The sequence below is a fragment of the Rhinatrema bivittatum genome, chromosome 7 (genome assembly GCF_901001135.1).
Source record: "Rhinatrema bivittatum chromosome 7, aRhiBiv1.1, whole genome shotgun sequence".
Taxonomy (NCBI): domain Eukaryota; kingdom Metazoa; phylum Chordata; class Amphibia; order Gymnophiona; family Rhinatrematidae; genus Rhinatrema; species Rhinatrema bivittatum.
In genome coordinates, this window is record NC_042621.1 from 268,103,242 (window position 1) to 268,130,817 (window position 27,576).

Below are 27,576 nucleotides of genomic sequence, written 5' to 3' on the forward strand. Positions count from 1 at the left end.
TGAAATTGTCCTTTAAAGGCTTGCTCTTGTTCAGTAGTGAGTTGGAGAAACTGGCCAGTAAGTGGAGTGAATCACTGGTTCCTCGGTTACCAGAGGATAAGATGCAGACGCCAGCCACGCTCCTTTAGCATGAGAGGTCGTGCTAGGGGATCCAAGCATTTTCAACACTATAGAGAAGTGACCTTTCAGATGACTCAGTCTTTTGGTAGGTCTCAGTCCTTTCATCCCAGACAGCCCAGAAGGGGAAGTGGATCCTCCTGAACCTCCCAACGAAGGTTTTCCGACCCACTCCCGGGTACAGGAGACGGGAATGCCTCTCTCTCTTCTATCAGAGGTGGATCAAGATCACTTCAGATCAATAGGTCCTGGAGGTGGTAAGAGAAGGATATGCATTGGAGTTTCGCAGTATTTCTCAGGACATGTTCACGGTCCTTGCCACTCCCCACAGAAGAAGCAGGCAGTGGAGAATTCATTGGCAAGGCTCCTCAATCAGAGGGCTGTGATTCTGGTGCTCATGTCTCAAGAAAATATAGGGCGATATTCAATTTATTTCGTTGTGTCTAAGAAAAAGGGATCCTTTTATCCCATCCTGGATCTCAAAGGTGTCAAGTCATCTGCAGGTGACACATTTTCACATGGAGACCTTGCGCTCAGTGATAATGGTTGTGCAGTCGGGGAATTTCTGACTTCTTTGGACTTGTTCGAAGCGTATCTTCACATTCCCATTCGACTAGAACATCAGCGCGTTCTGTGGTTCGCAGTTCTGGGACGCCATTATCAGTTTCAGGCACTGTCTTTTGGTCTGGCCACCGCTTCCAAGATCTTTTCCAAGGTAATGGTGGTAATTGCAGCAGAATTTAGAAAGGATGGGATTCTAGTACATACATATCTGGGCTAACTGATTTAAACCAAGTCGCTGGAAGAGAGCCGCCTGGTGACCCGCAGGGTGATCAATCCTGTTGCAGGAGCTTGGCTGGGTAGTGAACCTAGCCAAGAGTAGTTTTCAGCCTTGGAATATCTTGGGGTTCAGTTTGACACAAAGCAGGGCAAGGTTTTCCTGCCAGAAGCTCATATTCAGAAGTTGATGGCACAGCTACATCTATTAATGAACACTGTGCGCCCAACAGTATGGTCCTACCTACCTACTTGGTTTAATGACCTCAACACTGGAAGTGGTACCATGGGCGAGGGCACTTATGTGTCCTCTTCATTGCTCCCTGTTCTCTCTGTGGAACCTGGACTATTCGGTTCGGCTCCACCTGCTGATGGAGGTCTCCTTTCGACTGCAGTGGTGGCTATGGCCGGAACATCTAAGGAAGGGAATTTCCCTAGGACCACCAGACTGGCTAGTACTGATGACAGATGCAAGCCTTCATGGTTGGGGAGCTCACTGTCAGGAGCTGACAGGGCAAGGGCGCTGGGATGCAGAAGAGTCTCTCTGGAACATCAATCGTTTGGAAGCCAGGTTAGTCCAGCTTGCATGTTTGCAGTTCAGTGAAAGGCTGCGGGATTTGAGCGGTCTGGATAATGTCGGACAGCGCAACAACTGTGGCTTATTATAAATCAGCAGGGAAAAACCAAGAACCAGCAAGTGTCACAGGAGATAGATCAACTTACGGAATGGGCTGAACTACATCTCCAGGTAATCTCAGCCTCACATATAGCAGGAACAGTCTATGTTAAGAGCAGACTTTCTCAGCCAGGAAAATCTGGACCCAGGAGAATGGGTGCTATCAAATGAGGCATTTCAGCTGATTCTGGATCGCTGGGATCTCCTGTTTCTAGACTTGCTGTCAACTTCTCGTAATATGAAAGTTCTGTGATTCTTCAGTCACAGGAGAGATCAGAGGTCGTCTGGGATCGATGCCTTGGTGCAGGAGTGGCCAGAAGACAAGTTGCTATATGCCTTTCCTCTATGGCCCATGTTGGGCAGATTAGTCCGATGGATCGAGCACCATAGAGGGGTGGTGCTCTTGGTTGATCCAAATTGGCACAGGAGACTGTGGTATGCGGATCTGCGGTGGCTCATGGCAGAATCGCTCCTTCAACTTCCGGTGCACAGGGATCTGTTGCAGCAGGGTCCTATTCTTTAAAAAGATCCAAATCGATTTGTCTTACAGTATGGCCCTTGAAAGGGCTCGCTTGCTGAAATGTGGATTCTCTGCGACAGTGATTTCCACCTTGCTAAGAGCTAGAAAGTTCTCCACTTCCTTGGCCTCTGTGTGGGTTTGGCTTGTGTTTGAGGCCTGGTGTGAGGATTGAGGTACTCTTCCTTGTTCGGTCAAGATACCGCTCATTTTTGGAATTTTTGCAGATGGCTTGAATAAAAGCTTGGCACTTAATTCCTTAAAGGTACAAGTAGCGGCTCTCGCAAGTTTCAGAGGTCAGGTGAATGGCGGATCCTTGTCGGCTCATCCTGTTGTGGCCCGTTTCCTGAAAGGAGTGAAACATCTTCGTCGTCCTTTGTAGTTTGCAGTGTCCTTACGGAGTCTTAATTTGGTTTTGGATTTCTTAGCAGAACCTATGTTTAGACCAATGTGTAATCTGACCTTGCGATTACTGAACTTGAAAACGGTGTTTCTTTTGGCAATTTGTTCTGTGCATAGGGTTTCCGAACTACAGACCTTGTCTTGCCAGGACCCATTTCTCCATGTGACTCCAAGGGTGGTACAGCTGTGTACTGTTCCTTCCTTTCTACTGAAGGTGATCACTGACTTTCGCTTGAATCAGTCCATTTCCTTGCCATCTCTGGACAAAGAAAGAGATGTAGAGGAGTATTAGCTATTGTGAGCCTTGGATGTCAAGAGACATATTGTCCAGTATCTGGAGGTTACTAAGCCTTTACGAAAGGCGGATTGCCTATTTGTCCTCGTGGACTACCATAGCTCGCTGGATTAAGGAAGTAGTCACAGCTGCATACGTCTATGCTGGGAAGCAGTTACCTAGTCAGTTCAAGGCTCATTCCACTAGGGCTCAGGCAGTGTAATGGGCAAAAGTGAAATCGTTTCCTGTTGACATTTGCTGAGCTGCGACGTGGTCCTCGTTAAACACTTTTTCTAGGTATTATCATTTGGACGTGCAGGTCCAGGAGGACACAGCTTTTGCAATGCAGTTTTGACTGGACCGCGGGCAGCCTCCCTCCTTATTTGGGAGTAGCTTAGGTTCATTCCACTTGTTCTGAAGTCATCTGACTGGACGCTAAGAAATGAAAATTTACTATTTACCTCATAAATTTCCTTTTCTTTTGGACAGTCAGATGAATCCAGCTTCCCTCCCTTGGCTGCCGAATGGTTGCATTATGTCCCTCCTCCATGGCTACGTGTTACAGGGATTACTGGTAAGTGTTCATCCAGTCCCTAGACTAGTGTTAATACATTCTTGTCTGAGCTCAGTGTTGCCTTTGGCTGAGTTTTGAAATGGTTACCTTTTTTAATCAACCTGTTAGTCTGTCCATAGTTGCTTTTGAAGAGAATACTGGCAGGCTGATGTCACTGCAAGGTTATATATACTGTGACGTCACTTTGCTTCGTCTCCCTCTGCTGGTAGAGGTGCATAACCCACTTGTTCTGGATTCATCTGACTGTCCTAAATAATTATCATGTAAGTAGTAATTTCTCATTACAGTTCTCCTACAAATTAGATTGGCAGACTGACCAAATTCAAAACTGAATTCTACACCAAACTCTATCGCAGTTATTACAGGTAATTGCATTCTTAAGTCTGTTTTTGTTTTCTTGCTTTCTAGGTAGACAAGTAGCTCACAGTGGAGCTAAAACAAGTGGTGTTGGTGTACTACCTGTAGTCACACCACCTTCTTTAAATGCAACTACAACGGTTACAACAGTTTATCAGCAACCTATTATGAGCCAGGGAACAGCATTAGGCGTGGAGCCTCCAGCATTAGCTAAAGAAGATGAAAAGAAACAGTTGGATGAGGAACCAATGGACATGGTTGTGGAAAAGCAAGATGATGGGGACAAAAATGGTAACCAGATATTAACTGAGATCGTTGAAGCCAAAATGTCAGAAGAATTGAAACCAATGGACACTGATAAAGAAAGCATTGCAGAGGCAAAGTCTCCAGAAGCATCCATGCAGGAAGACTCTGGAAATGACATTGCTCCTATGCAGACTGATGAGCAAATAAGCAAGGAACAGTTTTTGCCTGGTCCAAATGAGAAACCTCTCTACACTGCAGAGCCAGTAACCTTAGAGGACCTGCATTTACTTGCTGACCTTTTTTACCTTCCTTATGAGCATGGCCCCAAAGGTGCTCAGATGCTAAAGGAATTCAAATGGCTTCGGGCAAATAGTAGCGTTGTTAGTGTTAACTGCAGAGGAAAGGACTCTGAGAAAGTAAGTTCGAAATAGTTAAGTTTTCTTTTTTTTTTCCCTGTTACTTGATCCACTGTCTTACTCTGTGTTGTAGCTCCTGGTAAAAAATTTTCCTTGCAGTCTTTGCCTGCCCTGAAAGTGATAGTAATGCCTTATGAAAAGCCCTATGTCCAACTGATCTGATTTTGTCTAAGCACAAAAAAATTGTATTGAAAGCTTGCTTATTTGATTGTTATTGAGAGAGTTGGCTGTAGATCTGTCAGTAACTTATAGCTATGGGCCCCAGTCTCCCATGACTCTGCAGATGTGATAAGGGTTGTGAAATTTGACTGCAGCTGTGGAATTGGCTAATCACTGCAGGAGATCAGGGAGGAAAGGGGAAACAAAAAGCAGTTGCAGCACACCTCTCCCCTCCTTACTTTTGAGGATCCCAGTTTGGGGTTAGGAGTATGACAGCAGCAACATCCTTTGCTGCTTGGGGTCAGGGTTATGCTTTGAACTGCACAGTACCACAGATGTCTGTGCAGTTCAGAGTATGACAAAGTAGCAAGAGCAGTAGATGGTGACGACAATGCCTGAGGTGCCATATGGTGGTTATTTTAGTCCCATGCTGGGGATTGGGGTAAGAAAGCAAATGAAGAAATGGGGGAGATTGAAGGGACTAGAATGGGCTGGGGGGGGGGGGGTAGGGGGATGGATACAGAGAGGCTTGGGGGTCAAGAAGTGGTGTGTGGATTCTTCCCTTCCCTTTTCTTAGTGATCTTGCCTTCTTCCTCCTCATTTACCTTTTTTTCTTCCCTATTTCTCTTCCTCCCCCCTTCCTTCCTTCAAGGTTCCCTTCCTTCACAGCACCAATGACTGATTCCTCTTCTCCCCCCCCAAAAAAAGAACCAAATAAATTAACCAGTCACAATCAGAAAATAGCTAACTTGTATTTTCTTTTATAAAAATAAAAATTATTTAATATACAAATGCTACATGTTTGCTACAGAACTTGATAATCTTTGCCACAGGATTTTCAAACTCATGCTGCAAAATCTACCTTTGAGCTGCTTTAAGAAACTTGGGGTTGGGCTTATAGCATCAGTAAACTAGTAGTGGACACCACCTCCTGCTTTAAAAATGTGAAAAAAGGCTATTAAAATGTATTAGATATATGTAACTTCATTTCTGTATATTGCTATCAGATTCCCAACTTTGGGATCACTGTGGCCCTTGACCAAGCCCCTGTCTGAGTGGTTCAGGCAATGACCACACAAGTAGTTTCAGTAATTCTCCGAGGACAAAGCAGGATGGTAGTCCTCACACACATGGGTGACATCAACAGATGGAGCCCAATGCAGAAAACTTATTTCAAAGTTTTTAGACCTTTGACAAGGCACACTCTCCAGTCTCTCTTTTTCCATGGAGCTGTAAGCTTTGTGGTGTGAGTGAGCTCACTTTTGGCTGTTTTTGGCCTTGTGGAAAACTTTCCCTTTTCTTGCGTTTTTTGTGGATTTTTCTCATTCTGTAGCTGGGTCCCTCTTGGTGCCTTCTCATAATGTTCCTAGTCAAGGATTTCGGAAATTCTGGTAAGTTTCCCTTCGAGGTTGATCCCTCGAGGTGGTGGTACCTCTGTGCCTGCTGACTATCGACGCCTGCCACCATCTATTTCGATTTGTGTCCCTTTTGTTTCGTCCCGATATGGCTGCGTCTGGTTTTAGGCAATGTCCTCGGTGCCTGAGGCCCATGTCCATCATTGATACATATGAGATATGTGTCCTCTGGGGGCATCACATGACGTCTGGGGTTGCCGCTTATGCGCCCAAATGACCCTGAAGGGACGTCTGCCTCAACTCTACAAGATGGAGCAGCTCTTTGAGTTGAAGTCCAAGCCATTGGCATCAATGGACCTGGGAGCTGCACCGATGGACACTGTGCATCGACATCAGCAGGACCATCAGTTCCATCTGTGTCGTCAGCGGATAGGGGCACCGGAGACAGACCACAGTCTATCTCTTCCAGGCTGAGGATGTCTGGTTCCTCATCGTCTGCCTAGGCATGGCCTAGGGAAGGACTGGGCCGAACATCGAGGAAAGCCGAAGAAGCATTGGTGCTGGGCACGGGGATGCAGGATTCATGCTGCGATGTCCCCAAGGCAACTCCACAGTAAGGAGTACGAGTCCTCTGTCAGTGCTGGGGGTCCGCAGTGGTCTTCACCGGTCCTTATACCAGTCACTGATCCACCTTGCGGGTCCGAAGAAGATCTGGCCACCCCTCCTTCCTCCTAGTCTGTGTTGACATCAGCAACGTTTGAGGCGGTACAGAAGCACCTCTCGGAGCCTTCTCCACCAGAAGAGAGTGGAGATGATTCCTCCAAATGACATCTCCTTTGCCACTTTTGTAAAGGAAATGTCTGAAACCATCCCTTTCGACTTGGTAACTAAAGAGGAACAGAAGTTTTCGGGAGGGTCTAGGTCGTAAAATCTTCCAGGGATCCATGTTGGTGTCACATATTGCTGTTACCAGCTATGTTTGACACAACACTGAGGGAACCTCACTGCCATCAAAATGAAATTCGAACAACATGTGATGCTTTGAAACGTCCTCCCGTTGCCAGCAACAGGACTCTGTGCTAGATGGTGAACCTGGCTTACGGCCCCTGATTTACGGCCCAAAGTCCAAGATAAACTAGCTGATCTGCCATGCACCGCAGATCATCTCTTCATGCACAAGGTCCAGCAGACAGTGCCTCAATTGCAAGACCACCGCGAGACTCTGCGACAGATCTCTGTTTCTTGCAAATCCTCCCTCCTCGGCTAGAAAACCAGTGAAGAGGGATACTAGAAGGACCTTTTACCACTCACACGAGTATTATCCAGCTCCCGCGGGAGACCAACCAGTCCACTTCAAAAAGCACGTACACGTCAACAACTGATATCCAGATCACACCAGCTCTGCCAGTTGGGCAGGCTTCTGGATTTTGATCCTTGCCAGAGAACAGAACGGTCCATCCTACTGAGGACCAGTGCTTGGGACACCATTCCCTGGACACAGCAAGGCAGAGGATCTTAATCACGCTATTTCCTACTTCCAAGGAAAACAGGCGACCTCCACCCATCCTGGACCTTAGAAATCTCAACAAATTTCTTCAGAAAGAAAAGTTCGGCACCGTGCTTTCCTTACTACAACAAGGAGGTTGACTATTCTCTGGACCTTCAATACGCTTCATAGTGAGTCAACAGCATTTTCAATACCAAGTTCTGCCATTCGAACTAGCTTAGACACCTCGTGTATTACACCAAATGCCCAGCAGTGATTGCTGCTCATCTACGAAAAAACAGCATTCACGTGTTTCCTTACCTGGATGACTGCCTGATAAGGAGTCAATCCAAACACGGAGCTCTAAATTCTCTAAGACTCACAATAAATCTACTAAATTTGCTGAGATTTCTGATCAACCTCCATAAATCCCATATGGATCCGTCTCATCTTCTTGCCTCCATCGGACCAGATCTGGGCACTACAGTCGAAAAGGCCTTCCTGCCCAACAACCACGCAGACATCCTATCAAACTGTCCACATCTCTGCGCGCATGCAACATAGCCTCAGCCCATCAATTCTTTCCATTGCTGGGCGTCATGGCTTCCACGGTCCACATCACTCCAATGGCCAGACTAGCCATGGGAAAACTCAGTGGCTCTAAGCCGTTTAACTGTTTTTGTCCCTGATCCATGTTAAGATTCAGTAACCAATTCCTCAGGTGACCTTGGCCACAGTCGCATCCATCTTGGGTTGAGGAGCTCGTATTAACACTCCGTGCATCTCCGGGCCACTTATATAACAGGCATACTGAACGTACTAGTAAACCATCTCAATCGATGTCTCCATCCCCACGAGTGGTCTCTGAACCCATATGTAGCGAGCAAAATCTTCTAGCGCTGAGGTCAACCAACCATCGACCTCTTTGTGTCCAAATTGAACCACAAAGTGGACAGATTCTGCTCCCTACACAGGCAATGACACACGTTAGCCATGGACGCCTTTGCTCGCCCCTGGAACAAAGGCCTCCTATATACGTCTCCTCCGATACTACTCATAGCCAAAAACTCTCGTGAAGCTACAGCAGGACAGGGGTTTAATGATTCTCATACCCCTGTACTGGCCTCGACAAGTATGCTTTCCCATACTTCTCGATCTATTAATCCAGAAACCAATTCACCTGTCCACAGCTCAATCTCATAACACAATATCACGGCAATTTATACCATCTGAACCTTCATATCTTTTCACTAATGTTTTTCAGGTACTTGTAGCTTCACGAAAACCTTCCACACTAAATCTTACCATTTGAAATGGACAGGATTTACCAAATGGTGTACACAAAAAGGTATTGGCTCCTTTTCCTGCCACACTCCATCTCTATTAGGCTATATAGGGTACCTTTCGGATTCTGGTCTCCAGACATCCTCTGCACAGGTACACCTCAGTGCCATTTCAGCGTACTACCAGGGAGTAGGGGATGCCCTGATAATGGCTCAACCCCTACTAAAAGGGTTGGTGAGTTACAAGCCCTTGTTGCATACTCACCCTACACTAGGTTCCTCCATGACAGACTGGTCCTCCATACTCACTCTAAATTTCTTCCTAAGGTGGGCACAGTCTGTCCCCTTACTCAGTCTATAGTCTGCCCACTCTTTTCCCAAGGCCTCACTCTCACCAGGGCGAGAGGGTTTTGCACACTTTGGACTGTAAGCATGCACTTGCATTCTATTTAGACCGCACTGCAGTCCATAGGAAATCCACCCAACTCTTTTTGTTTCTTTTGACAAAAACAAGCTGGGAGTTGCAGTGGGCAAGCAAACTCTCTCCACCTGGCTAGCAGACTGTATCAAATTCTGCTATGAGGAAGCAGGCCTTCCTCTCCAGGGGTGAGTGAAGGCACATTTTGTAAGGGTCATGGCAACGTCAGTAGCACACTATCGTTCAGTACCAATTGCCGACATCTGCTAGGCTGCGACAAGGAGCTCTCTTCACACATTCGCAGCTCACTACTGCTTAGATTCGCACCCTTGCCCCCGGCAGCCCCCAGCGCCGGCCACGAGGCGCAGAGGCGCAGAGCCGCGAACCGAGGCGCCACCCACAGCCCTCCTCCGGGCCGTGAAGCGGCCAATCCGTACCCGCACAAGCCGCCAATAGCAGCAGGGCCAGGAGCCCTTTAAATCGACCACAGCGCCTAGGCGTCGCACGCCGTGCGTCGCACGCCTAAGGAGCACGACAAAGGGGCCAGCCCCTTTGTCTCGCCCCTTCGTTGCAGCCCCGAGGAGCCCCGTTCTCCACCCAGGGAAGCCCAACAAACAAACAAAGGCCTCTTGCAGACGACACCACCCACCTGCGAACAACTACAGCTACGTGAAACTCCACCAATCTACAACCACATCTTGAAGCCTAGGCTCAATGAGGACCTTTTACATTCTGTTCAAATAGCCCTGAGACCAACGCAATCATCCAGCGCTCTTCCTTCCACTCCAGCAATCATCCAGCGCTCTTCCTTCCACTCCAGCAATCATCCAGCGCTCTTCCTTACACTCCAGCAATCATCCAGCGCTCTTCCTTCCACTCCAGCAATCATCCAGCGCTCACCCTTCCACCCAGCGCTCTTCCTTCCACTCCAGCAATCATCCAGCGCTCTTCCTTCCACTCCAGCAATCATCCAGCGCTCTTCCTTCCACTCCAGCAATCATCCAGCGCTCCTCCTTCCGCTCCAGCAATCATCCAGCGCTCCTCCTTCCGCTCCAGCAAGCATCCAGCGCTCTTCCTTCCGCTCCAGCAAGCATCCAGCGCTCACCCCTCCAAGCCTCAATGCATACTGGTCTCCCTATTCCAATTCTCCAACAAAGGTCATTTCTCATTAGAAACCCATCAGTGTTTTCACGGCCAACTACCTATAAATCACTCATCCCTATCATGATTTCCCCCCTTACACAGACACTAGGCCTGGCTCTTTTCTCTCTGATTTTATTCAACGCTCAATCCCTTACCAAAAAAACACTAATACTTAATGACCTTCTACTGGACACCAAACCCGACCTCTGTGCAATTACTGAAACATGGCTTAAACAGACGGACACCGCACTAATAAACCAACTTCCTACGGAATCCCATGACTTCTTCTCTATTCCCAGACAGAAAAGAAAGGGTGGGGGTATTCTCCTTGCAGCCAAAAAAGAGCTGAGACTTACTCAATTCCCAATTCATTCTCCCACAAAAATTGAAGCCGGATTTTTCAAATCTGACCAGCTACAAATCATTCTAGTCTACGCCCCTCCGGGACTGCTGGAATCAGATGCCTCCCCCATTCTAGAAATAATAGCTACTAACCTAAATCTTGCGGTTCCAGCCATCATTTTGGGAGACTTCAACTTACATGTTGATGACCCCTCTCCATCTACAAACTGTGAAACTTTCCTAAATGCAATGACCGCCATGGGATTCAAGCAGATAATCAACAACCCTACTCACAGAGCAGGACACACTTTGGATCTCATTTTTGTAAACTCAGGCATCGCGTACTCAGCACCCCCCATATGCAAAATAGTCCCCTGGTCAGACCATGCTTTAATTTCTACCACTTTTTCGCTGGCACAATCTAACATCAAACAAGATCTTCAACCTCAATTTACTTACAGAAACCTATGTTCATCAGATGAACTTCACGAACACCTTGTCCTAGAACTCCCCCACATAGACATCTCCACTCCCAACACGGCTCTCCACTCATGGTCCAACATCACAGAATCGGCAGCTAATAAACTCTGCCCACTGGCAACAAAAAAACCTAAACATAATGCCGCCAGAAGACAACCCTGGTTTAATGACCAACTACAAAAACTCAAGCTTTCACTGAGACAAAAAGAAAATAAATGGCGTAAAGCACCATCACCGACCTCCCTCTCAGCTTACAAACTTGCTCTTCACATCTACAAGAGCGCCACACTAAAAACAAAAAGGGACTACTACGCTCACAAGATACATCACCTCATCTTCGATTCAAAAGCCCTCTTTACTTACGTCTCGAACTTAACTCAACCCAATTCTCCGGACATCCCACTCAACCAAGCGCACGAAAAAGCTGAGGAGCTGGCCATCTTCTTCAGTAACAAAATTTCCAACCTGCAATCTCAACTAAAAACGAATACCCTAGCCCCACCCAGCACATTCCGCCATCACTGCAATGACATGGCTATACAAGCCTTCGAACCCATTGCAATATCAGAGACCAAGTTAGTATTGAAGAGAATGAAACCATCATCCCACCCATTTGACCAGATCCCTCCCAAACTACTGCTGCTAATTCCAGATACCATCTCCAAAACCCTAACTGACATTATCAATTGTTCCTTAGCCCAAGGAATTTATCCAGACGACCTGAAAGTTGCTTCTATCAAACCCCTATTAAAAAAACCGAACCTTAATCCTAAAGATCCATCCAACTTCCGCCCAATATCCAACCTTCCTTTTATAGCCAAGGTTACAGAAAAATTAGTCAACACCAGATTATCAGAATACCTCGAAGACAACAACATATTATTCCCCACTCAATACGGCTTCCGAAAATCTTTAAGTACAGAATCACTTCTCATATCTCTGACAGATTACCTCATCATGGGCCTCGATAAAGGTCACGCCTACTTGCTGATACTCCTCGACCTATCGGCGGCCTTTGACACCGTGAATCACTCCTAAATCAACTAGCGAACATCGGAATTACAGGCTCTGCTCTTGCCTGGTTCAAATCATTCTTGGGAAACAGAGGATATAAAGTCAAAATACATAACAAAGAATCACAGTTTTACCCTTCTTCGCTAGGTGTTCCACAGGGCTCCTCTCTCTCCCCCACGCTCTTTAACATTTACCTCCTACCCCTATGTCAACTATTAACTAATCTTAACCTCAAATACTTTCTATACGCAGATGACATCCAGATTGTCATCCCTATCAAAGAATCCCTTACAAAAACTATCAAAATCTGGGAAAACTGTCTTCAAAATATTGACAACCTCCTCTCCAGCCTAAATCTAATCTTAAATTCCGCTAAAACCGAAGTCCTCATAATTTCCCCTGAAAACAGTAACCTCACCTCAAATCCTCCAACCGGCTTTCAAACTTCACATGTAAGAGACCTAGGAGCCATTATCGACAATCGGCTAAATCTAAAATCTTTTATTAATCAAACCACGAAGGACTGCTTTTATAAATTACACGTCTTAAAAAGAATCAAACCACTTTTCCATTTCCACGATTACAGAACAGTTTTGCAATCAATAATCTTCTCTAAGTTAGATTATTGCAATTCTATTCTATTAGGTCTCCCGTCTTCTCATACTAAACCTCTTCAGATGGTTCAGAACACGGCGGCCAGAATTTTGACAAACACAAGAAGAAGAGACCACATATCTCCGATTCTCAAAGACTTACATTGGCTGCCAGTGCACTATAGAATCTTATATAAATCCATTACTACCATCTACAAAGCATTCCATCAACTCTCTCCGCTTAACCTCCAAATCCCATTTAAAAAACATACCTCCATCAGACCTATCAGAGAGTCCTACAGAGACTCATTACAGGTGCCTCCTGCAAAAACCTTTAACCATAGGACTCTCAGAGACAGGGCTTTCTCTACAGCAGGACCTACCTTGTGGAATTCTATACCACCAGAACTGAGACAGGAACCTTGCCTCCCCACTTTCAGAAAAAGACTTAAAACCTGGCTATTCTTGAAAGCCTTTCCAGACACCAACTGAACCCACTCTCAACTTAAGCAACTAAGAACTCCCGTCAGGGTAATCAACAACCTTTGACAACTCAATAATGTTCTCTCTTTTTTAATGAGGCAGGTTTATTTACCTTGGTTTTATTTACCTTGGTCATTCTTTTGTTATCTCAGTGTTAATCTCTCTTTTGCCTTCTCTTCATTCCAAGTTGCATTTTATCCCTGTTTTATTGTAACTGCTACCTTATTCTTCTATCACATGTTAATGTTTTTAAGTTATTAAGTATTTATTCTGTTGTCACACCTTGTTATTTGTAAACCGGCATGATGCGACTCCCATCGCGAATGCCGGTATATAAGAAATTTAAATAAATAAATAAATAAATAGATAAGGAAGGCCGTTAAGACTCTGCCTTTGGACAATCTGTCTTGAAAAATGTTTTTCCAGTATAATGCCCAACTCCTTCCACAACCACCTGCTGTGATTTCAGGCTGCCGCCTCATTGCCCATAGCACCCCAATTATTGTGCCTTTCGCACGAGTTGTCTATTGGCCTGTTGTAATATGAGTCAGCCTGTAGCTTGCTAATCACCTATATGTGAGGACTACCGTCCTGGGTGAAAGAGTTGCTTACCTGTGACAGGTGTTCTCCCAGGACAGCAGGATATAGTCCTCACGAAACCCACCTGCCACCCCGCGGAGTTGGGTCCGTATACGTTTTGTTGTTTTATTTTTCGCTCGCACTTTGTTGCTACAAACGAGACTGAAGGGACACAGGGATTATGGCATGCTGGGCATGCTCAGTTTCTAGAAACTTTGACAAAAGTGTTCCATAATAGGGCTCCGCCTAATGACATCACCCATATGTGAGGACTACATCCTGCTGTCCTGGGAGAACACCTGTTACAGGTAAGCAACTCTGCTTTCCACATCAGGGCTCCATCTGATGTCACCCATATGTGAGGACTAACATCTTGCTGTCCTCAGAAAACACCTGTTACAGATAAGCAACTGTTTTCTGAATGTGTGTTTTTTCATTATCATATTTGTCAAGCTAAATATTCTGTTCTAATAATCTTGTTTTGTGTATAATTTTATTTGTCTTCTACGTGGAGGGTTATGTGTGTTTGGGGGCGGGGGAGTGGTTGACTTGGTATTTTTCTCCTGCTCAATTAGAACCAGGGATGGGCTCTAGCATCAGTTGTAGGGGCAGTCCTCAGAATGGAGCCATGCATCAGTGCTCTTTACAGAGCCCTACAGGTCCTACATTTAACCCCTAAGTGTCACCATTGTTCAGTGACTGACTTCCTCCAGATCCAGTGAACACAGCATCCCCCTACCCTTGCTGATCAATGGTAGTGGAAGACTAGAACTGGGAATCAAGCTTATCTCCCTCTGTATGGCAGTCAGTTCCCTCCACAGAATAACTAGGTGTATGCAGATTTTTTTTTTCATGTAAGAAACAATTTTTTTTAAACCAATAATTTTTGAGCACCAGTATTTCCTAGCATGTAGCCAGATGGACTCAGGACCAATGGGTTATGTGCTCCCCTGCTAGCAGATGGAAACTGAGTCAGGTTTCAAAGCTGATATCACCCTTGATATATCCCCGCAGTGACCTCAGCCCTTCAGTATCTCTGTCTCCTAGCAGATGTGGATTGTGCCTTCCCTATGGGGGAACACAGTACTCTTTAGAAGAGGAAATTTTACCTTTAAATTGGAGAAAGTTCAAGCCCCTTCTTATTTATATAGTTTTTTGTTTGTTTTTTTTAAAAGATAAGTACCAAAATATTTTTGGCAATGCTGCTCATTTTTATTTTGTTTGTTTCCTTCTGAAGATTGAAGAATGGCAGTCTCGAGCAGCAAAATTTGAAGAGATGTGTGGTGTGGTCATGACAATGTTTACTCGCCTCTCTAACTGTCATAACAGGGCAATCCTTTATGACCTGTATTCATATGTCTGGGACATCAAGAGTATCATTTCAATGGTGAAGTCCTTTGTGCAGTGGTTAGGTAGGTGCTTCATGAATTGCTATATACTCTAGCAATAGTAATTTTTTTCCGGTATAATATTAGCTCAAGAGGAAAAAAGACATGCCCCTACCACCTTCCCACCCCCTCCACACAAATAAAAAAAACAAAAAAAAAACCCTTTCATACTGTAAATTTTGATTTTAGCTTTTGGTAAAGGTGGTATTGTGTAAATTTCAGTCACTTTGAAATTTTTTACACGTATAACTTTCCTGCATCAGGTTCTGCTGTTTTGAAGCATAACACCTGATTTTCAATGTTGTGAGCTGACATTTATCATTTACAACATTGATAATAGATTAATGAAGGCATGTAATTATTTTTTCTTGAGCTAATGCAACCAAAATGCATACATCTTTGGAATTAATACTTGAAACTGACTTTAAGTGTAACTGAATGCAGATTGGACTGTCTACATAAAGCCCCTTAGAGCATTTTTGTTGAAAATTTGAGAAAATTGAGTGACCACATACCAGCGGTCTGCTGCTTGCTGTGTCTTCATAACATTATTGCTGTCCTTAACAGAATAATTGCAGAAGGAACTTTGAAGGGCCTGGCCAAAAGGAAGCCGATCCTCCCAGCCCCATGCGCATGCGAGCCTAGCGCAAGGCTATTCTGGTGCACAAAAATTTTGAAAATGACTAACTGATTTCGGAAGAGAAAAGACCTTAGTGCATTTAAATCACAAAGTGTAGCTTAACACCTTGCACTACATTTTTCCCGAGATTATGATGTACTGTTTTTGTGTGTGGAAATATTGAAATCTTTTGGAGAGCTTTTGAGTTGTAGAAAGCACCAGCATGGCCTGGGTTACTTAAGTAACCATATTTCATTTTCAGGTCTCAGTCAAGCTAAAAGGAATGCACCGTGGATTTGCTTTAAGTACACAGCAGGCAGCAAAGCTGGGAGGTTCACTGCCAATATTTTATCACTGGCAGTGGCTAATCATTGCACAGTTTTTGTCTCATCATGGTGTAGCATTAAACACTTTTCTAAAAGTAACCATGTTGACAAAAATAAAAATCATTATTAGTATGAAAAATTTGTAAACACACAGGCAGTTTCTGATGGTCCCCTAAAAAATTAGGATACTTCTTTACACACAAAATTTGCAACTTGAAAAAGAGATTAAAGATATTGTAACTTCACATATAAACTTCAATGAAAGTTCAGTGATCTGAATTTATTAGGAGTAGTTATAGTCCTGAAAATCTTTCCCAAAAGAACTCCTAGTTTTACCTCATAGCTGCATTGCCATATTTCTTATTCAAATATCAGAACTTGTTTTAAACAACCACAAAGATTTTATCTTACAGCTTTTATAAATTATATCCATGAATTACCCTTTCTCTTGGATTTGATAGATTTTTGTTTGTTAAAATGAGTAGGTACTTATGGAACATGAAGTGGAAATGAGAAACATAATTTATACTTAAAGCTCTAAAAATACTACGATAACCTTGTAAAATAGTGCTGTGTGACATGATCCACTGATAACCAATCCATTGCCTGTACAGCCCAGTTCGCATTCAGTCCCTTAGACAGTGTGGTTGTATAATATTGCTAATTTTACTAATGACTTCTATTGTGTCTTCCTCATTGTGTACAGATGGGAGACTCCTCAGCACAAGGTTCTTCTACTATGGGATGGACAGCTCCTGATTTACAAAGAGTGCCGTGATTAAACTGAAAAGATTTCTTTGTGAGGCAGTTCAGATGTAGTTACAGTAGGAATGCTCTGAAGTCACATGCGCAGCGAAGCAATAGATTAAGGCATTAACCATGTTTTTCATTTACACAGCTCTTCATCCACACAAGTGTTTGCCATAGTTGATGGAAATCTGGTTATGTCATAGTCTCAAAGGGGAAACATATACAGAACTTATTTGACTAATCCTTTAAAATATACTGCAAAGTTAAGCAAAAATCCTTTTGGCTTAAAAGATGGGATGAATTGCATTCTGAATATCTTTTGAGAAATTATTTTTATTTTTTTGAACATGAAAATTATACCATTGATATTTAACACTTTGAGACTGTGTCTTTCTAGGCCACAATACTTGATTTCAAGTCGCCTGAAGCTGTTACTTGAGCAAAAAGTGCAAAATACTACTGTCCGCAAGCGTGGTAGACTTTACAGTTTGCGCTGCTCTTGTCAGATGACTAAGTGGGTGATGCTGAAAATATTGGGATTTGTTCAGCTCATTTAGTGCAATCAGTAGTTAAAGCTTTCTTACTATATTGGCTGACGTGGGTACAGCATCTTTAAAATGTTTGTTCTACCTGTATTGTAATGTTGTGGGAACATGTGTAGTGTTCTTGGATTGAATGATAAGTGAGTTTCTGCTCACTATATGCATTTGAAACCAGCATAATTAAGGTTGGACTGACTGAACTTCGTGTTTACTTGGTCATTTAACCTTTATAGAGCCCTTAAAACTTTCAGTAAATTGAATAAAATTACTTCTTGTGTGGCTGGTTAAAACCATATACTTGTACAAAGAAGTGCTTCCCAGCTGTACCAGTGGCAGGCTGTTTCTTGCAGTTATTTTTATGCCTATCTTAATTTTCTGACAAGATAAAATAGATTTAAAAATGTGACTTCAGAATGGCATACTTTAAAAGGGTTGTGATAATACAGTCTCGTTTACTAATGTCAGTCTCTGTTAATCTGGCCAAATAATGTGCATGATATTTTTAATGGGAGGGTTTTGTAGACATATTTAATATTGTATACTGCCAGCATTTAATTATTGAAGATGGGAAATACCCATTTCATGAAACTATTAAACCCCAGTAGTGCCTTTCTAATTGCTTTCTTGGGAAAGAGTATGTAACTCGGTATAGTGGAACTCTTTAAAAGACACAGTTATTACAGCCCTAAAAACTTGGACATTAGTTCAGATAGAGAGCATTTTCCACAAAAAGTGTATGCGTGTGTTGGAAATTTTAGACCCCCAGGAAACCCCCCTTCTCGTAACGTTCTCCGCTTGGATCTGATCTCAACAGGGTGTCGTAGTCAATCTTCAGCACAGTTCTTAAGTGGAGACCAAGAACCCTGGGCCTTTAGAGGTGGTCTAGCAGGAGAGTTCCAGGTATCAATATGAATTCACAACTGAATAACATTCTTTTATATTATGAGAAAACGTGTTACTGCAAATCAGAAGTTTGAAAGGCTTGGTCTGCCGAAGGCTTTCTGGTACAAACATCACGTCCATTACATAGCTTTGTTAAATCTTTTTTTCCCCTTTCCACAGTTGTTACAGGAGGAGGAGATGCTGCTTTTCCCAAGCGCAAGCGAAGCGCTGCGGCTTTAGTTGTACATTTCACGTTATTCCTTTGCAGGTCGCACAGCGTTTTTTCCCTGCGCCTGCAATTGCACAATGCGCACATGCTTGTCTGCCCATTGAATTTCCATGAACAAAATATGGAGTGACCAAAATATAATGCAATATTCTCATGTAAATTAATGAGAAACAATTTGAATTTCTTGAATTGGAAATCATTTTCAATTTGTAACTGGGATTTAACTGAAATGTATTTTTCCTGCTAATGAGTTTGCTCATGGATTTTCACGTGTTGTATTTTTTTCCTCCTCACAGGTGCTCTGCTGCGCACACCCTTGACGCGCACTGCTTTTGGGGTGACACATCTCCTCTTACCAGTTTACCCTCTTCAGACCAAACCGGTCCTTCTGACGCTTTGTGTTTTGTCATTTTATACAGAGCTGGTCTGTAAAGCTGACTGGTAAAAGTATATTACGTGGAAACATCTTAGTTTACATTAAGTCCATTAATATGCATTATTGCATTTTGAAATATTGGATAACTTCTATAAGAGAACAGCTAAAAAGGTCTTGGCATTTCTTTTAAAAGAATGAGATCCTTTAGTCCAGTGTGCCTGCAGTAACAAATTCACTTTAAGTTGGTATTCTGCAAGGTTCTTCAGAACTGAACTTAATCATCTTTCAAACACTAATTTGTTTCATTTGTTTTCCACAGCGTTTGCTGCCGATTGAGGGAGCAAATGACCTCTTTTTTCAGCCACCACCTTTAACGCCTACCTCAAAAGTTTATACAATAAGGCCATACTATCCAAAAGATGAGGTAAGTAAAGTCCAACTTAGATCTTGCAATTTAGTTTAATTCGTAGATTAGGAAAACCAGAATAAGATGAATGCTGTGTTTAGTTATTTTCTTGAAGGTAGAAAGAGATTGACTCTCTGAAGTCACTGGCAGAAGCAAGTCTTTAACTCCTAACACAGGACGACATCATAGTCTGGTGCTCTGTCCATTGGTTCACTATTCCTCTCACTTAAGTCATTTACAGGTCGATACAGTAAGGCCGCGGTAGAAACAGTGCGGCAGTGTCAGGCGCACCCTTCCTCCCCGCACGCACAGTTCTCTTCACTTAGTCCCCGATACTCTCTTCTAATTGCATGCAAATGCATGCCGCGGCTTTAAAGCGTTAGGGAAGGGTTATGCCCGCGTAACCCATTTTACTGTATAGGCGCTTAATACCTGGGTGCGCTGGTACCTGTCATTTCAAATGACATTTGAAATGACAGGCACCAGGAAGTGTAAAAAAAAAAACAAACCAAAAATATGTAAAAACCTGAGTGTTAAAAAAATTTTTTTTTTAAATACCTGTCACTTTCATGCGGTCATCCAGGCAGCGGCGTGGGTCCAGGCGGGCGGCGGCGGGAGCCGGGTGTTCGATCGAGGCCGCGGGCAGGTAGGCGCGGGATCCGGGGGGGCGGGTGGGCGCGTGTTCAAACGAGGCCGGGTCGCACAGGCGCGCATTAATTCAGGCGGAGGGAGCCGGGTGGTCGTGCATTCATCCAGGCAGAGGGAACCGTGGGCCGTTTTCGCCACCGGTTCCCTCTGCCTGGATGAATGGCCGTGCGATTTCAGCGCTGAAGGCAGTCACATGCCGTGGTCACGGCATGTGACTGCCTTCTGCGCTGAAATCGCACGGCCATTCCTTCACTGCCGGTGGCCGTGCATTCATCCAGGCAGAGGGAACCGTGGGCCGTTTTCGCCACCGGTTCCCTCTGCCTGGATGAATGGCCGTGCGAAATCGGGAGGAAGGGAGAAGGGACTGCCGTAGCAGGCCCGAGCCTTGCTACTTTTCCTTTTTTTGTTTTTTTTTGCTTCGGGAGGAGGGGACCGGAAGGGCTGCAGGAGACCGGACTGGGGCTACACCGGAGACCGGACGGGACCAGGGCGGGTAAGCAATGTTTTTTACACTACACTACACTACACTAACTCCTACTAGGCGGAGGCGGTAAACTAACACGTTAAGGCCGCGGCAAAACAGCGGGTTACTGAGGAGATAGTATCAGCGCCCGTTACAGTATCGGAGGGGAATAGCTAATTCCTTCATTATACAGCTTTTTCGTTCATTTACATGCTGGGTGCGGAAAGGGTTATGAGTCTATTTTAGGAAGCGCTAAGGACGCGTGAAACTGGAGACTGTATCGCTGGATCGCCTTACTCGTCTGTATTGTGCGCTCCCAGCACGTTACAGGCGGGCAATCTTTAACTGCACGTTACTGTATCGACCTGTAAATGACAAGATTATTATAGGGAAGCTAGCTTCTATATATTTGCCTTAAAGGAAGATATTTCCATTTTTTTCTTATCTAAAATAGATCAGTGCGTGTCAGATCTAAAAAAAAAAAAATTCTCCCATATGATTTCAGGTAGAGCTCTTGCTGTGCCCCAGACATTTAATAATAATTTCATTTCTTGGATACAGTAAGTTACAGAATATTGTTTCATAGCAAACAGAGCTACTTCCAGTCACTAACATACAGAAAGAAATACTTTGTACATTATAACTGCTTATATTTCTCAGCTTTGCTGTTTTTCTCAGTAGGCACCTGAGAAAATTCAAGAGTAGGTCTTGAATTTCAAGATTACAAACTTTCTGTCTATATTGCCACACCAAATTATTTTATTTCTCCCATGCTTTCTTTCCTTGATAATTATTTATTTATTTATTTATTTGGAGGTTTTTTTTCTATACCGGCATTCAAGATACAATCACATCATGCTGGTTTACAAATAATATTTTTTTCTTCAGTGCCTTATAGGAGTTCAGGTCATTTAGAAATTGAGATGGCTTGTCTCCTGTCCCGGTTTCCTTCCCCTGCAGGTTAAAAATTTTTGTCCAACAAATCATCAGCCATAACAACAACTGCAACCCAAAACAGAGTGGGGGTCTTTTTGTGCTTTTTCAGTCAGATCATTTCTTTCAGCCTCTTCTTTTACTTTTTTCTTAGAAGGAAAGATATAGATGATAGATTCCCTTTTCCTAGCGTGTAGCAGATGGACTAAGGACCAATGGGTATAGTGTACTCCTGGAGCAGTTGGAGACGGATCAGATTTCAATCTGCCATCAACCCTAGTACATATACCCCTGCAGGAAGTGCAGCTCTTCAGTAGTTTCAGTCTCCATAGCAGTTAGGGACTCTATGCACACTCGCACAGCGTCAGTCATTTTGCCAAAATAAGAAGAAATCTTACCTCTACAGACTAGCCCTACTCTCCTGCGGTGACACCCGTTGGGTCCCTCCCCCAGTTCAGAATTCCTGAAGTGATTTCCGCGATCCCTCGGAGGTAAGCCTCGGTCCGGCGGCCGACCCTCGGCGGGGTCCTAGCCCCCAACATCGGGTGAGGCTGAGAGGCAGCGGGTGCAACTTTGAGCACGGCGGTGAAGGTATTTTCCCTCTCTCCCCGCAGCCGGAGACTGCCCGGAACGAGACCGGGAAGTGCCGAGACAAGGTAAAGTAGAAATCTATTTAAAAGTCTCCGGACTCCGAAGCTCGAGGAGTCGCACAGGTTGCCAGCCAGGACCAGTGCCACCGGGTTGATCTGCCCTAGCAGGGCTAGATCCCGGTCAGATCCGAGGGTCCTCCCACGTGGAGACCCTCTGAGGTGGTCGCCATCTTGTCCGCATGGTCGCCGTCACCATTTTGATCTGTCCGCCGTTCCGATCCGTGCACACAGAGGTGAGCCGTGCGCACAAATACCTTGTGTGCACAACGTCGCACACCCAAGTACCGTACGCACAAGCGACGCTCATAGCCACACACTTACTGTGCCGGGCGCATAACGTCGAAGTGTGCACACAACAGCGCGCACGTGTCCCTGAGCGCACACCAAACCTACGCGCACATCTTCGACGCACTGGAGCGCACAACTGTATTTTACGCGCACAAGCCATGGCATCACCGGAAAAGAAACTCAAGGCTCAGGGCCTTTGCCCAGCAAGCCACATTAGAGCTGCAAAGCATGAGGAGGCCACACCCCTCCTCATGCTTTGCAGCTCTTATACAGTGCAAAGAGGCCCTAGGGGATCCAACTCATGGCCCTCCCCAGCCGGTACCGAGTTCCAGCCTCTCGAACAGTACGCCGGACCTAGCATTGCACAGCGGGAACCCCCCTCAAACAGAGCTCCGCAGGGACACGGTGCCCCTTAGTCTAGACCCAGCATCCATCTCCTGGGTGGATTTCTTCAAAGGTCTGCATACCTTCGTCCATATGCAACCGGGGCCTCCTATAAATTGGCCACAAGCTCCACCAGAGGACCTCAACATCCTGGGACCCTCTATGACCAGGGAAGGGATCCCACCACCCAGAAGCCCCACCTTCAGGGACACGGACAACTCTGATGAGGATTCAGAACCCCTGGAGGAAGGGGAACTCCCGGGGACAGAGCACCACCGAACCATGAGACGCTTCTTCACCAAGGACGAGCTTCCAGACCTGGTCACACACAGCTTAAAAGTGCTTGCTATCCCGGGCACAAGTGCCTCAGGAGAACATAAGACGAACCCCCTACTAGAGGGACTCCGTCAGACCTCCCGTCATTTCCCACTATTACAAGCTGTCCAGCAACTAATTGACCTGGAATGGGATGCCCCGGAAACTACGTTTGAAGGGGGCCGGGCTCTGGCAGCCATGTACCCTCTGGACCCAGCCACCAAAGATCTCCTGGCATGTCCGAAAGTGGATGCCATGGTCTGCGCGGTCTCGAAGCGCACTACTATCCTGGTGGAGGAGGAGCAGCACTCAAGGATGCTCAAGACAGACGTCTGGAATCTATCCTCAAACAGTCCTTTGACGTCTCCGCTATGTCTTTACAGATTGCGGCCTGCTGTGCCGTGGTGACACACGCCTGCTTATCACAGACCGGGAACAACACTCCTGGGGAGGCCCTGGAACCAGCTTCTCCCATTCCTGTTGGCAGATCTCGAGGCATGCCCCGCCTGACCAAGGATATCCCTAGTAGGGACCCTGAAGGCACAGACAAAGAGCAAGATCCTTTGGAAGAAGGGGAAATTCCCCTGGGATTAGAGATGAATTGCCAGCCTTAGTTTCCCAGACCCTGAAGACGCTTTGAGTTCCGGAATCTGACTGAACCAAAGAAGAATCCCATTCTGATTTCGTTGCACAAAGCCTCTTGCTACTTCCCAGTACTGGAAGCCATCCAGGAGTTGATTGACCTGGAATGGGATGCCCCAGAAGAAGTTTTAAAAGGGGCTGGGCATTAGAAGCTCTATACCCGCTGGATCCAGCAGTGAGAGAACATTTGCGTTTCCCTAAAGTGGATGCACTGGTCTTAAAGAATGCGCACAATAAAGGGTTGGAGTCTATCCTTAAGCCTTTGGCGCAGTAGCAATGACCTTACAAATTGCTTATTGTTGTGCCCTGGTAGCGCATTTGTACCTACTCTCTCAAGAGGTGGATGACTTGAGGGTGAACCCCAGAGTAGCTATGGAACCCGCTGCCACCTTTTTAGCAGACGCGGGCTCGGATTTAGTCCATACTTCAGCCAGTGGAGTGGCCTCAGTGGTTGTGGCCAGAAGATAGCCATGGCTGTGGAATTGGTCAGCAGACGCAACTTCCAAGGCCAACCTTATAAAGATGCCTTTTAAAAGGATCACTCCTATTTGGAAATGAATTGGAAAAACTGGCCAGTAAATGGAGCGAATCTCCAGTCTCCTGGCTATCGGAAGATGAGGAAGCAGTTGCAGCGCCCCTCACCTATGAGGGGCTGATCCAGGGGCTCTCAATGTTTCCACCCCTACAGAAACTCAACATTTCAGAGGTCTCGGTCCTTTCATAGTCGACAACTCAAGAGGAGGGGCAGGTTAGGATTCAGGATCCTGAACCTCCCAATGAAATTTTACCAAACCATCTTCAGAACAAGGACATAGGGGGTCGACACTCTCTCTTTTACCAAAGGTGGGTAGAGATCACTTAGGACAAGTGGGGTACTGGAAGTCATATGAGAAGGATATGCGCTGGAATTTCACAGCAGTCCTCTGGATGTATTCATGTTGTCTCCTTGCCATGCCCAGCACAAAAGCAGGCAGTGGAGATTACTCTTAAGGCTCCTCAGGATGAGGGCTGTAATCCCAGTACATATGCCCCAGGAAAATACGGGACATTATTCCATCTATTTCATCGTACCCAAGAAGGAAGGTTCCTTTCGCCCCGTTCTGGACCTCAAGAGGGTCAACAGTCACCTACGAGTGAAAACCTTATGCTCCGTTATAATGGCCGTACAACCTGGATAGTTCCTAACCTCCCTGGACCTATCAGAGGCCTACCTACATATTTCAGTCCATCAAGAACACCAGCACTTCCTACGCTTTACCATACTGGGTTGCTATTATCTGTTCCGGGCACTGCCCTTTGGCCTAGCCACCGCCCCAAGAACATTTTCCAAGATTATGGTGGTTGTGGCGGCAGCATTGAGAAGAGAAGGAATCCTGGTACACCTGTACTTGGACGACTGGTTGATCCGGGCCAAGTCTGTGGAAGAAAGTCTCTGGGTGACTGACAGGGTGACCGCCTTGCTTCAGGAACTCAGTTGGGTAATAAACCTGGACAAGAGTCTCAAGCCTTCCCAGTTGTTGGAGTATCTGGGAGTCCGGTTCAACACCAGGCAGGGCAAGGTCGTCTTCCTGACCACATGGATATGGAAGTTGATTTCCCAGTTCCGTCAGTTGATGAACACAATATGCCCGATGGTGTGGCGCTATCTCCAAGTTCTCGGTTTGATGGCGGCAACCTTGGAAGTAGTGCTGTGGATGAGAGCACACATGTGCCCACTTCGGTGCTCACTGCTGTCATGTTGGAACCCACAGTCTCAAGACTATTCGATTTGGCTTCACTTACCAATGGGAGTCTGCTCTCATCTCAAGTGGTGGTTGCAGGTGGCTCATCTGAGCAGGGGCATGTCCCTGTCCTCCCCAAACTGGCTGGTTCTTACAGGGGACATGAGTCTCTGGGGCTGGGGAGCTCACTGTCAGGAACTCACGGCCCAGGGTTGTTGGACGGAGGAAGAGGTAATCTGGAACATCAATCACCTGGAAGCCTGGGTAGTGTGGCTGATATGCTTGCAATTTAGCCACAGACTCCAGGAACATGCGGTCCGCATAATGTCGGACAAAGCAACAACGGTAGCCTATATCAACCGCCTGGGAGGAACCAAGAGCCAGCAGGTGTCTCAGGAGAATAGATCTCCTTATGGAATGGGCGGAAATACATCTATGCCTTTTTCCCCTTCCGCTCCCCATCTCCCCCTTTCCCACACCACTCCTACCCCTCTACCCATCCTCCCCCCACCTCTCCTTCCCCTATCCTCCCTTTTGTTATTGCTCCTTTGGTTCATTTGTATTTTGCTTTTTGCTTTTGTTTTTGTTTCTGTTATTAATGTTATATTGTTTTATTGTATTTCCCGCCTGAGTTCATTGTAAACCGGCATGATGTGCTCCACGAATGTCAGTAAATAAAAAGTTAATAAATAAATAAATAAATAAATCTACAGACAATCTCAGCCTCACACATCGCAGGAAAAGACAATGTCCGAGCAGACTTTCTAAGCAGGGAGAGTCTGGATCCAGGAGAGTGGGTGGTGTTGGCCGAAGCCTTTCAACTGATACTAGATCGCTGGAGCCTTCCGTCCATCGACCTGCTTGCCACATCTCACAATGCGAAGGTTCCCCAATTCTTCAGTCGCAGAAGAGATCCATGGTCCCTGGGGACAGATGCTCTCGTTCAGATCTGGCCGGAAAAAAAGTTCCTATACGCCTTCCCTCCGTGGCCCTTGCTGAACAGGATAATTTACAGAATCGAGCACCACAGGAGATTAGTCCTACTATTTGCTCCAGATTGGCCCATGCATCCGTGGTATGCAGACATGTGGAGACCCCCCTGTGCCCCACTGCACAGGAACCTGCTACAGCAAGGACCAGTCCTTCATGAGGATCTGACTTGATTCTGTCTTACGGTCTGGTCCTTAACAGGGCTCGCCTGATGAAACAAGGATATTCTGTGGCGGTAATTGCCACCTTACTCCACGCTTGGAAGTTCTCTACATTCTTAGCATATGTGCAGGCCTAGAGTGTATTTGAGGCCTGGTTTGAGGAATGCGGTGTCCCCCTTGGGTGGTTAAAATCCCACTTATTCTGGAATTTTTGCAGGACAGCTTGAATAAAGGTTTGACCCTTAACTACTTGAAGGTGCAGATAGCGGCTCTCCTGTTTCAGGAGCGAGGTGAACAGAATCTCCCTGTCTGCTCATCCGGATGTGACCCATTTTCTGAATGGCATGAAGCACCTTTAGCCACACCTACGGTGGCCAGTTCCCTTATGGAATCTTAAGCTAGTATTGGAATTTTTGGCAAGGCCTTCCTTTCGGCCGCTGCTTGGTCTTTTCTTGCGTTAATTAACCTTGAAAACTGTGTTCGTGGTGGCTGTATGCTCAGTGTGTCACATCTCTGTACTGCAGGCATTGTGTCGGGAACCGTTCCTCCGGATGACTCCAGGAGTGTTACAGCTTCGTACCGTTCCATCCTTCTTGCCCAAGGTAGTCTCGGACTTTCATTTGAATCAGTCCATTTTGTTGCTTTCCCTAGATAAGCACAGGGACGTGGAGGAATCCCGCCTCCTCCGTCATTTGAATGTCTGTATACTTTTAGTGCGGTATGTGGAAGTTTCAGAACGGTTCGAAAAACACTGCTTGTTTGTCCTTCACGGTGGAAAGAAGCAGGGCGGACCAGCTTCATGGGCTATCATAGCTTGTTGGATTGAGGTGGTGGTCATGGGAGCCTGTGTGGAGATAGAAAAGCCGTTGCCTTCTCAGGTTAAAGCTCATTCCACCAGGGCTCAGGAAGTCTCATGGGCAGAAGTTAGACTGCTGTCCCCCATTGATATCTGCCGAGCGGTGACGTGGGCCTCCTGGCACACCTTCTCCAGCTTCTATCGCCTGGACCTACAGGCCCGAGAAGATGCAACCTTTGCAAGGGCGGTATTAACCGGATCATGGGCAGCCTCCTGCCCTGATTGGGAGTAGCTTTTGTACATCCCATTGGTCCTGAGTCCATCTGGCTACATGCTAGGAAATGGAGAAATTACTTACCTGATAATTTTGTTTTCC

General features: G+C 45.7%; 1 protein-coding gene across 1 annotated transcript in view; it reads left to right on the forward strand.

Annotated features, from left to right (window-relative positions):
* Positions 1–27,576, forward strand: part of OGA (O-GlcNAcase) — a 182,125-nt gene that overhangs the window by 89,806 nt on the left and 64,743 nt on the right. Inside the window, exons 9-12 of the mRNA XM_029610211.1 lie at positions 3,746–4,356; positions 14,929–15,103; positions 18,131–18,216; positions 19,123–19,227. Of these exons, the coding sequence (XP_029466071.1) occupies positions 3,746–4,356; positions 14,929–15,103; positions 18,131–18,216; positions 19,123–19,227 (977 nt within the window). The remainder of the gene's footprint in view (positions 1–3,745; positions 4,357–14,928; positions 15,104–18,130; positions 18,217–19,122; positions 19,228–27,576) is intronic.